The sequence below is a fragment of the Thermobia domestica genome, chromosome 3, assembly GCF_964235325.1.
Source record: "Thermobia domestica chromosome 3, izTheDome1.hap1.1, whole genome shotgun sequence".
Taxonomy (NCBI): domain Eukaryota; kingdom Metazoa; phylum Arthropoda; class Insecta; order Zygentoma; family Lepismatidae; genus Thermobia; species Thermobia domestica.
The window spans coordinates 210,359,887-210,373,147 of record NC_137456.1 but is presented as its reverse complement, the minus strand read 5'-3'; the positions used below and the strand labels follow the sequence as shown (position 1 = coordinate 210,373,147).

Below are 13,261 nucleotides of genomic sequence, written 5' to 3'. Positions count from 1 at the left end.
CAATAATTTCATCTGCGTATGGGGTCAATCCTATTAATAGCATGTTAAGTGAAATGCCTTGATAATTATTACAATCAATTTTGTCGTCTCTCTTGTGAATTTGAACAGTGATTGATTCTTCCACTCTTTTTAAATGTATTCCATAGTTTTTCTTTTTTGTAAAAAAAAAAAAAAATCGCAACTATATGTTGAATTTTCTTGTTAAAAATTTAGAAACCTTCAGCATTTAAAAATTTAGAAACCTTCAGCATTGGGTAAACCGTGATGGTGGTTATATATTCTACAGCCTAGGAAACCATACGCTCAGATGAACCATGTATTAGGTATATCATCCATGAACAGAAAATTCGATACTTTCCCGATTCTGAACAAGCTTAAGGAGCAGTCAGTGCATTACAGGATTTGGAGTTTTACCGATTTTGCAGATCCGAAAGTACTGATAGGTGGTAACAGATTATTACGTATTTGATCAATCAGTGAAAAATTTGTTCGAAATATTCGTACAATGTATATGAAAGTTAAAACTTAACTGAAAAATTTCAAGAATGTACAGAACCACCCGAAACGAAGCTCTTGATGTGCAGATTTCTCTCATGTTTTTCTTTATTTTGCTTCGAAAAGAGGGCGTGTGATATTTTGAAGTAAAAATACTACATACAATTGCTAGTTATTTGTGTATCATTTTTAAAAAACACTTATTGTATAGGCCTATACGAGGTTAAAATATTATTACATATATGGGTTAATCCCTTGGAATTCATAATGTAAGTATGTTTAGAATTTTAAAAAATCTTTTTGAAATTCATGGTTTATTTTCGAGGTTTCATATTATTATCTGCATCAGCCACTATTTAAATGAGTTTTTTTGTTGTAGAGAAGCGAAACAAAGTCTGCTCTGTCAGTTTAAAGCAAAATTTTCAAAAAAGCCCAAAATTTCCCAAGCAAAAAAGCGAAGCAGAAAAAACCGAGTTTTTTTCCAAAAAAGCTGTGTTTTTTTCCGAGCCCTTGCATCTCTACTTTAATATCTTCTTTCGATTATACAAGTTTAAGAACTTTATGAATTTAAAAATATTCATTAGTTTCTTTGCACGCAGTCTGTTTCTCTTCTTAAGAGATCAACATGGCAAGCAAGCAGAAACCTCTCTCGAGTTACTCCAGCAAGAATCGTAGTTATCAGCGCATTTCTCTCGCTCCACGCCTCGAACTTCTCCCACAGCGTACGAACAGACTGCCAGTTTCCTCCAGAGAAATCGGTTTCTTGGGCGTGAGCGGAGGGTTAAAAGGAAGTTATACGAGTAATGGCAGTGCAGTTTGGAGGACTCCGGGATTTGCCCCGACATCTTGAGCCTCGTTCCGTAGCGGTTTGCGTCAATGGAATGTAAATTTTGTGTTTTACCAAGACCTAGATCTAGGTTATACACTACTTTGCGTTACTTTGCGAAGGCTCTTACAGACGGAGGCTCCTTCATTGGCTAATCACATATTTCAGTGTTCTTTATAACTAACAACTTCCACTTACTCTAGTGAATACGATTACAATCTATCTAAAGCCCGTTACACACGAACAAATATTCCACCATATATTGCATCAAATATTTCATCAAAGTGAAATTTGAGCGTGTACGATAACAAGTTGTATGCAACTTTTTGGTTGGTCACAACATTTTATACAACTGTTCTAAATTAGAACTTGTTTTATTTCTATCCAACATTGTATCAAAGAAAACAAACGAAAATCGCTATGCGGTTGCACTAAAATCGAGTATGATGTGGACACGGAAATCAGTTGACATTCTTTCGATGCATACTAGCAGTAATGTTTTGTATAACTATAAAATTAAAGAGTAGAACAAAAGTACCGCAGGTGCCTTCTCAAAATTGGTATATTTGAGAATATTCCGTGAAATTTAAAAAACAAACATTTTCTTCATTTAAATGATTTCTTAAGAAGTTCTGGTATGTTATTACTTTATCGTATGCTCAGATTATTGTGTACAGATTGATAATATGCTTGCATATGATGTGTCTGGAATGATTATGTACTATCGTACTATATGTAATTATTTCTTCATTTGTAATGTCTTAAAAATTATTTCTTAGGGTAGGAGTTGCATTCATGAGTGCAGACTCACTTTACGAGGACTTTCTTTAAGTTATAAATACGCGTCGGACGAATACCATTAAAAAAACTGCAGAAAATGCAACTTACGTTAGGTGGCCATTAAAAGGGGAGATGATATTTAACCGATTCTGAGCAGGAGGCAGGGACATCAATGACTGAGTATGCGTGTAAATGAGGATAGTGTGAGAAACACTTGATGTTGCATAAAATTGCATAGGTAAGAGCATTAATATTTTCGTATTTCTTAATATGAATTAATACTTTCCTACAGTGTGAAAAATTCCTCCGGAATTTAATGTCCTACCGAGTACTCTTTAATACGGTATGTACTCTCTCATTTTAATTGTAAAACCTAATATTTTTATGACTGGCTATTTATTCTTAATCAGTGTCCCAAAGCTACAAAACTTACTCAGAAATAACCTGAATTAGATTAAATTTAAGCATCAGACTAGCAAATACAGTATAAATTCATACGTATTTAGTAAACAAGAAAGAAAGCATGAAGGTAAGATGTATTTCGGAATAGCAATAAAGAAGGGAAATGAGACAGAAATAACTGTGAATAGTCATTCCATTCATTTCTACAACCTTATTCATTATAGTTATACCAGCAGGTGCCACCATAAAACTCACATATACGTTCATGTGACCTAACAACTGAATCAAGAAATATAAACAATTGAACAATGATATTCACCTTTATATTTGATCGTTTATAATGGGTGCGAATGTTTTAACCAACTTATTTGACCAAATTATCGTCAAAGAAAAGTTTGATACAATATTTGATGGAAAAGTATGACGATGTATAATAGGCTTAAGGGACACTTCATGCAGCAAATGAAGGTAGAAATGAACGATCGTTTTTCCGTAATAGCTAATAAAATAATAAAAGTCTCTCTAGTGAAGAGCAAATCATGTTTATTTACTTGATAAAAGGAAAATATGTTGTAAGGTTTTTTCTTGTTTTCAAGATTGTATAATTACGTGAAAACTAAACGCCAATAATAATAATAATAATAATAATAATAATAATAATAATAATAATAATAATAATAATAATAATAATGTCACCAGCTTCATCAATAAATATTAAAGTTGGGATATTTTAAAGTCGCGACAGACCCACTTCGAGACCGGCTCATTTTCTCAGAAGTCGGACTTGCCTCGACAAATCGGAACGGTGGTGAGTGATGTACAAGCGCGACTAGACTAGACCAGTAGAGAGGACTTAGCCTCAAGCAATAACTTATGATTCCATAGAGGGAGAGCTCGTATTATTATTATTATTATTATTATTATTATTATTATTATTATTATTATTATTATTATTATTATTATTATTATTATTATTATTATTATTATTAATGTACAGGTGTTATAGGGGATAGCGGTAGCCCAAGCATCAAACAAGCATACGCTACTGCTAAGATTAATAATCTGATGGCATGTATTATCATTACCAATACCAATGTTAAACAAGTGAATATCGTTCCACAGTGAAACTAAGTCTTCCAAACTATGGGGATTCAATATTCAAATTTGAAGTAGTAGTCTGCTTCTGTAACTACTAGTTGCAATAGAGTAACAAGATCAAAGATAGAATAGGTTCCTTGGACACTGAATCCATATCAAAAAGCTATTACCAGCTATTCCTTACTTTTTTCTTATACGAAGATAAATGTTGAAAAAAGAATCTTTAATTTGAAGCACTTCCAACTGGAATAGATGGTTAGGGAGAAGATAGAACTAATCCTTGAGACACTGAATCGATTACGAACACTTCTTGACATCGTTTACAGTTCTTCGTTGTGAAAATTTGATACCAGAAGTGCTAATAAATGCAACCATTTCTGGTTTCTATATAATTTAGGGGGTGCAAAGGTGCACGTGCACCCCTCCCCTTTGTTGCAAATACACACTATCTAAAATGAGAAGCTAGCAGTGAAAATAGCAACACTTTCCGAAACTTTCGGCCATCATGTTTCCGTTTAGTGCTTAAAAGAAACCAGAGCTTTGCAAAACCAATAGTTTAAGTCGATTTTCAAAAGGTTGAAGGAAAAGGATGCTCCAAGTAAAACAATATAGCATTTAGCAAGTAGGTAGAGAAATAGAAGCCAGGAGGACAGAACATTTTTTCCTGCATAACTCTTGCGACTCTATTTAAAATACTTTCCTCCGTTCTATGCATGAGTGTTGTCAGGTGTAAGAAATATTGTCACATGTCACTTTGAAGAGTTTCACTGTGATTGGCTATTTTGGTAGTTATTGGTGCCCTATATATATTATGGTTTAGAAGTTTTGTCGCTGCTATTACCATTTGTGTTCTATAGTGATAAATTTTTAAACTAGAAGTGAATAACTTGAAGCACTTCCGGTTTGAACAGAGGGTTAACGTAAAAGATAGAATATATTCTTAGTAAGCTAAATCAATTGAAAAAAAAAAACGCATCTCGTTATCTTTTACCGTTTTTTTTCTCTGTACAAATAAGTATTGAAACTGGTAATACCAATAAGTTTGAACCACTTTCTGTTTTGGTAGAGTGTTGTCGATAATCATGCTACCTTGTCCTGAGATGCTGATTCGTTTGTTTAAAAAAAAACTCGATCTTTGTTACCATTTTCGTTCTATGCTGATAAAAGTTAAAACGCGAAACGACTAATTTTAACCACTTCCGGCTTAAGGAAACCACATCTCCATATCTCTAACCATTTTTTTCTCTACGGAAATCAGTATTGAAATCGGAAGTAATAGCAAATTTGAAGCACTTCTGCTTTAGGTATAGTGCTATGACTAATCATGTTTGCTTGAGACGCTGAAACGTTTGTAGAAAATGCTTTTCGCTATATATTACCGTGTTGTTTCTGCAACGATAAACGTTGAAAGCAGAAGTGGCTAATTCTAACCGCTTCCAGTTTGAATTCAACTTCAACGGAAGAAATGATCATATTCTTTGGGTGTCGAATCGATTGCAAGAAATCGCAACTGTTTCTAGCGTTTTTGCTCAAAGAAAATCAGTTTTGAAACTGGACGTAGGACTAATAGTAAATTCGAACCACTTCTGGCTTTGAGAGTGTTGTTGATAGTCATTATACTGTATATTGTACTAAGACCCTGAGTGGTTTACAGAAAATGTTTTTTGTTATATGTTACCGTTTTTGTTCTATGGCAATAAAAGTATAAACAGGTATTAAAACCGGAAGTAATAGGTAATTTGAACCACTTCCGGTCCTATAGAATGTTGTGGATAATCATCATGTGTTGTCTTTAAACGCTGAATTGTTTGCAAAAATCCTCTTTTCGCTATCTATTACCGTTTTTGTGCTATAGTGGCAAACGCTAAAATCGGAAATAGTTAATTTTAACAATTTACGGTTTGAATAGAGAGTTAAAGGAGAAAATACCATCTATTTTTGGGAAGCTGAATCGATTGTAAAAAAAAAAAAAAAAAAAAAAAAAAACTTGATATCTCTTACCGTCTTTACTTTATAGAAATCAGTATTGAAACTAGCTTTAGTACTAAATTTCAACCATTTCTAATTTTGGTAGGGTGCTGTGGATTGTAATGATATGTTCTCTTCCGACCCTCAATCGGTTGCAGAAAATCGTTTGTCGCTATCTGTTACCGTTTTGTTCTATCGTGACAAATATTTAAACGGGAAATGGCTAATTTCAATTCCTGTTTAAATAGAGGTTAGCGGAAAATGTGGAATCTTTTGTTAGGACACTGGAAATCACATCTCGATATCTCTTACCGTTCATGTCCTATAGAAATACGTATTGAAACAGGAAATAATATTAGATTTGAACCATTCCCTGTTTTGGTAGTGTTGGAAATAGTCATGTCATGTTATCTTGAGACGCTGAATCGTTTGTTAAAAGATGTCTTCTCACTATCTGTTCCCGTTCTATGGCGATAAAAGTTCAAACCGGAGATGGCTAATTTTAACCACTTCTGTTTGAACAAAATTTCAACGCAGAAAATGAAACCAATTCTTGAGATGCTTCATCGATTGCAAAAAGCCGCTTCCTGACGTCTTTTACCATTTTTGTTCCGCGGAAATCAATATTAAAACCGAGAGTACTAGTAAATTTCGTTATCGATAAAATATCGTGGATATTAGCGGTATGTTGTCCTGAGACGCTGAATTCTTGGCAGCAAATCACTTCTTGCTATTGTTACTATCTTCGTTTTACGGCGATAACGTTGAAACCAGCATCGAAATCGGAAGTAATAGTAAATTTGAATACTGAATCGTTTGCAAACAAACGCTGCTCGTTATCTGTTACCTGTGGCAATAAAGACTGAAGCTGGAAATAGCTAATTTGAACAAGTTTGTTTTGAGTAGAGGGTTATCAGAGGATATGGAACCTATTTTTGATGGAACCTGAAATAATTACAAGAAACTGCATCTTGAAAGCATATCCCGTTTATGCTCTACGGAAATCAGTATTCAAACTAGAAGTAAATTTGAACCACTTAAGTTTTCGGTAGAACATTTTGGATAGCCGTGATATGTTATCGAAACACATTTGCAAAATACTGTTTCTTGCTATATTTTCCGTTTTTATTTTTTATGGTTATAGCCGGAAATTGAAAATTTAAGTTACTTTTGGTTTGAACAAAATGAAATGAAATCTTCAAGTTTTACTTCGCACTTTTGAAATCTTTAAGCCTTACTTCGCACTTTTGTGCCAGCTAGGCTAAAGGAGACTGTGATAATGAGAAATGAATGAAATGGTGCAGTGAAGAAAGGGAAAGAATTGTATTGGAACACGAATTATTGGAAACTCAAACGGTATTCTGAAACGAATTATATTCGATTCCCAACATTTCATTGTATTAGAATTAGAATATAAAAATCTGCTTGTGAGAATGCTACAGATTAGAAGAAACGTTTAAATTGTCAATTATAATGTGTTTGACTTGAAATATGACGTAAATTTTCATAAAGCAAAAGTAATACATGTATTTAATGCATCCTGCATGCTATTATTAAAAATGTACAGATACATAAGTGATTGAGTCCAATGCTACCAATTAGGAGGAATGATTTAGAGAACAATATTCCTGTTTTAGTATCTCTTGTTATCTATAACAAAAGAACTATGTAATAAATCATTTTTTGTTAAAAAAGAATCAACTTTGTAGATAAAATCTATCAGAATTATGAATTGTCTCTTAAGATTATTCTTTTTTTGTTTCTTCCTTTGGGGAAGAAAGAATTAAATCACGTTGAGTAACCTCCTACTCACAACACCAAATAAGTTTGTTGTTTTTCAAAATGGCGTAATACATTGAAGATAACAATGTATTGCAGTATCCCGACTAATATATAAAGGATGGGAACGCGCATAACATTATTGTCAGTTTAGCAACAGACGGCACAATGACCACCTTACAGCATATTAGCATTTTGTTTGTGTGTTTCTTGACTTTAGGTATGTCATTTCTGTTGTAATTTGTGTCTGTGCTTCACTTACAAAAACACAATTTGCTGGCTGGCATTCTCAATAGACCTGACATTATAAGTAGGTTATAGCCTAAGTTGTATTTTGAATTTGGAAAGTTCGAAATTTTTTAAAGAACTGTAAAGGAAGAGGTGTATTTATTTTTCTGGTATGCTTGGATAGTTTTTTTTTATCGTACTTTGTGGTTATAAAGTCAGAGCGTAACGGTAATATTGTTTTTTGAGTAGACTATTTTACAGAAATATTTCTCAGCTGCTTGATTGAGAGAAGAGGCCCGTAGAATGAACATTGCACCACAATCACCTGATCCTAATACAATGGACTCTCTTATATGGGGAAGTTTTAATTCTGAAATGTAGAACGTGAAATTTTGAGATCGGGATCATATTTAGAAGATGACCGTAACCGGATCTTCTCTAGGAAGATAACCATTGAAAACATTGCATTGATACTGAGCGAATAGTGTTTTTCTTTCCATGAAGAAATACGCGAATTCGACTTAAGGGCACATTCTTTTTTGCACTTATCTAAATCCAATCCTGTTTACATGATCACATCACTAGAATCATGACTTTTCTTTTTTTGTAACCTATTCTCGTATGAATCCAATAGGGTGTATCGAAAACAAAAAACATTTTTTTAAATGTTGAGAAGTGCGGAAAAGTGGCCATTTGTGACTAAAAAGACGTCTAATTAAAAAAAAAAAATTTTTTGGAGCTCATTTAGGTGGCGCGAATCGACCTTGAAATTCTGATAGTAATTTGGGTATGCAACATGCAAAACATTTTCACAAAAATTGCATTATTTGATTATCTTATGTATTTTTCTGCGTTATGTTCATTTATTGTTTTGTTTATCACAAGTATGTTAAAGGTATGCCTTCCTATGTTGTTTACTTTTGCTTTTGGTCAAAAATTGTCTATTTTAGGCTAAAAATGCCTTTTTCTATTGACGTTTTCCAATTGGTTTTGACTTTGAGTTTCATTCGAAAATTTTCCGCTATAAAGTACTAAATAAAAGATTTGGCTTTCTAATTGCTAACATTTTCTCAATTACTATGCAGCACTTCACTTATTTTCATAGCTTATTATGCTTTGAAAATAACAAAGAGCTGACCACGAGGCCAGGTCCACCCACCCAAATTATGTTGGCAATCGTGGTTTTACTAAGGGGAAGGCCAAGATTTTCTTCTAGTTTTCTACTTAGACTTTAGAGTCACTTTTTGTTCGCATTGTCAGCATGTGACCACTAGATGCCAATATTGTCTTGTAGTCATCACGTGCGCTGACGCCGAAAATGGAAAATGCAAGCATCTGTGATGATTTTCACAAGATATTTCGCTCCTTGGATGTGACAGGGAGTCTTTAATTTCCGATTTTTTTTAAAATATAGTCATCTACTTCTTCATTTGTAATATTATTGGTCCACACAGATTCTGGAGGGAGCATGAAGCCCAATCATCCACGTCATGGTGTTGCTTTGCATTAAAACAAAAGGGCGAAGTTTTTACCTTTTTCCAATTCTCTTGCTTTCTTAATTCCGCGGCAACTAGGAGTATTTATGTCTGAATTTTGGCCGGTTATTAAAGCTAGCAGGAGAATTTCAGGATGGGGGAAGAATGATTTTTGTTGAATGACTCTATCAATCTGATCTCTCAAGTGGTGTGGAAAAAATCGGGACAAGTGAGTCATATTCAAAAAGTGTCGTGCTCCGTCAGTTATCGATGGTTCCTTGTTGATCCCAAAACACACCGGCGCGTACATCTTCGTTATGTATATTGCAATAATCTGTAATTGTTCAGAGGGATGGTGCGTTCTTACATAAACAGCCAGCACACGGCACCATTGTAACTCTTTGACTGGAACCGTGGTCCGGACTCATTCCTCGCTAGACTGTGCAGACAAACACCTCTTGAAACAGCTGAACAGATATCCAACGATATTGTTGGTCCGTGCCTAAATCTGCTATAAGAAATCCAGTCTCAGTGGTTAACGCCGGCACGCTGAGTATTGTTCTGGGTTAGCATAATAAGCTATGAAAATAAGCGAAGTGCTGCATAGTAATTGAGGAACTGCTAACAACTAAAAAGCCAAATCTTTTATATAGGAAAATTTTCGAATAAAACTCAGAGTCGAAACCAAATGGAAAACATCAATAGAAAAAGGGACATTTTTAGCCTAATGTTGACAATTTTTGACCAAAAGCGTAGGAAACCACCCCTGAAGCACGAATTTAACATATTTGTGGTAAACAAAACAATAAATGAACATAACGCAGAAAAAAATGCATAATATAACCAAATAATGACATTTTTGTGAAATTGTTTTGCATGTTGCATACTCAAATCAGTATTTGAACTTCAAGGTCAATGCGCACCACCTAAATGACCTCAAAAAATCTAAAAAAAAAAGAAAGAAAAGAAAAGAAAAAAGAAAGAAAAATCAGATGTCTTGTTGGTCACAAATGACCACTTTTCCTCACTACCCACCTTAATATTTCGAAAAAAAAAAGTTTTGTTTCGATAAATTTCATGCCAGAAAGGACTATTGGCTTTAATCGGTAATAAACCAGGTAAGTTTTGTTTTGATAAATTGAATGTCTATATTAATATATTGAAACTGTAAAGAGATAAGTATAATGCTATATACTGTAGATACATGGTTTTCATGAAATTTTCACTAATATATCACTGAAGTCTGGGGTTTGTTCCAGGAGAATGACCAATCGTAAAAGTCTATAGCGATAAAATTTAAATGTTTACTGATGTGATCTCCCTCCAAAACCACTACAAAATATAACAATTTTCATTAAACATGGAGTGAGTTTGCCATTTTAGCATGTCTTTCACGCAGTTGGTCAGTTTTACTAAGTCAAAGCGTGGCAATAAATAGTCTACATCCATTCAGAAGAAATAAACTTTCCAATGATGATAGAATTACACAAATCGATCTGATAATGTTGATGATTATCCAGAACAAATGTATGAAACTGAAACATTCTCTTTTGGTAGTTTAGCTCGGTAACGGAGAAATGAGTTTTCATATTTAGTTCTTCATCATATCTACATTCAAGTATTTTGAACTTTCGATAAACCTAATTTTTTCAGCTGCTACTAATTCAGAAAACAACTATGTAAAACAGAGGAAATACTTGGTATTCCGTGATAGACACGGCAAAATCCAAATATCACGCTTGGAGAAGGTTACTGATGCTCCGCGCATCAATCCAGCGGAAGACGTTCAATTCCATCTGTTCACAAGGTAAGGATGAGAAAAAATAAAACTGCTTTCTTCCACTAGATTAGTAGAGATTACAAATAACAGAGAAAGTATTCGAGACATCTAAGGTTGCAATTAATATTACTCATACGGGAAGATAAGAAACTATTATACACGTACGTTTTGGAATAATTGATTTCGAAACATTTTGTTTTATTTAGCATACAGTTAATAATTTTACATATTTTAAAGCGAGAAACTTTTGATTGCATTTACATAATTGTGACTATACACATCATGATATAAGAATCAATTATTTATAGCAGAGTATTTTGTTATGGCTCTTTTACCATGGTTCTCTTATCAACGCAGATTATTTTCCTATACGATTTAAGTTGTAGGATTTTGCCAGTCAAGATATGTCAACAACAATAGTCAAGCAGATACAGTATTATATAAAATTTGCTCAGGTGCTTTGCAGAATAAATCGTGATATACTGTAAAGTGATCACACTTACTTTACAATTAAATTTAAATATGCATTAAAGTAATAGAAAGCAACGTATATTATATGAAGATAGTATGCCCGATAACCCATGGAGTGTCTCACGGTTTTAATCTCGATCTACTTTATTTTTTATTATACTATTGATGGTTAATTAAGGTACACTCATGTCCAAAATGATTGTCGCATATCTATAATTGTCTTCTTGTAAGAATATAATTTGACAATGATTTTGCAGGGTACTTTTAATACTGATACTATGTGTATCATTGAGAAATGTATATTTGTGGTTAATTTCATAGGAAAAGAATTATAAATACGAAAATTAGAATGAATAAAACAAAATGTTGCTAAATGAACAAGAAAGTTTTATTTTACTTTTATTGTTATTATTTACTGCTCTTTTGACATGAAATTTGCCACACACATGTGTTTGCCAATTATACACATACTAACATTATGAGAAATACTGGGCGAATTCGTTATCAAGTTATATTCCTCCAACAAAATATTTATAGACATGCGACAATAATTTTGGACATGAGTGTACTTTCGAATCTCTTCAAATTCAGATATTATGAATTTAAATTACACAATACTTATGTTGATCAACCCTGTAGTTTCAGTATATGACTTGCGTCCAATAGTAGAATCAATAATCATATTAGATACATTGACAAAGAAGCATATAAACCTTAGGTTCATCATCAGGCTGAAAAGAACTTACAAATACTACAATACTGAAATCGGTACTATGTCCAGATTACAGACACTGTTATAACACTGTTATAAAAGAACTTCTCACACAAGAAAGCATTAATCAAATAGAATTAGCAGGATCAATGTCTTAGGTGTTTCGTGTATAAATATCGAATCTACACTGCATTTCAAATTTGGTTATTATAAGACTAGGGTCTGAAATTGTGCTGTTGAATCGCTTCAGATAATATTAAGTATCATGGTATTTTCTCTATAAATTTATATGCAATTAAAGTAAGTTTGAATCTGATCCTTATTCAATATATTTTCAAATATCTTGTAGACAAACTCGCCTTCATAAGGCATTATTTTACTTACCCAGTTTTTAAAAAAATGTGTTAACGTATTATTTGAAGCTGAGTGTGATTTACATTTTTATTTACCGAAGGCATCCGGGCTAAACATATGCACGAAAGCAACACTATCAGTATTACTACCAGTTATAATAATAATAATAATAATAATAATAATAATAATAATAATAATAATAATAATAATAATAATAATAATATTGTGAGCAAAATTTAAATGCGCAAAATATAATTTGAAATTATTGACTTCATTTTGAGTTTAGCGTCCCTTTTAGTAGCGAGGCCTATGTAGGATGTGGACCTACAGCTTAATGTGACATTCAAAATGACACATGAGCTACCGCCGGGAACCGAACCCGGATTCTCCACATCAAAGGTACGTAAGCTAAACTCTTACCAAATGTTTCTGCCAAATATAAAACTTTGAAGTGTGAAACGAGACACTCAGAGACACTGGCCACTTTATTTCATAACACCTAGTAAAGTATTAGTCTGCTACGTAATCAACTTTGTGACATTTATTCATTCTTTAAAAAATTAGAAACATTATTAACTCACATAATGCTGAAAGGATTTTTGTTCATCCAATTTAATGTATTGTATTTTCTTACAGAGATCAAAAGTCAGCATATAGATTGCGAGTTGGCGATAATGAGAACCTCAAAAATTCATCATTTAATCCATCTTTTCCTACTAAAATTGTAATTCATGGATTTCAGTCAGACATTCAAGATAGTGTTATAACAAGAATAAGGGATAGTAAGTAGATTTATCGCATATTTAAAGTATAATTTTATTTTCCTATTTCAGTATATTAATAGTTCAACACAGTCAGTGCGCTCGGGGTGGCACAAGTCACAGAATTCGCAA

General features: G+C 33.1%; 1 protein-coding gene across 1 annotated transcript in view; it reads left to right on the top strand.

Annotated features, from left to right (window-relative positions):
- LOC145682097 (phospholipase A1 4-like) overlaps positions 1-13,261 on the top strand; it is a 48,401-nt gene that overhangs the window by 19,263 nt on the left and 15,877 nt on the right. The window contains exons 2-3 of the mRNA XM_081753692.1: positions 10,705-10,858; positions 13,005-13,150. Of these exons, the coding sequence (XP_081609818.1) occupies positions 10,705-10,858; positions 13,005-13,150 (300 nt within the window). The remainder of the gene's footprint in view (positions 1-10,704; positions 10,859-13,004; positions 13,151-13,261) is intronic.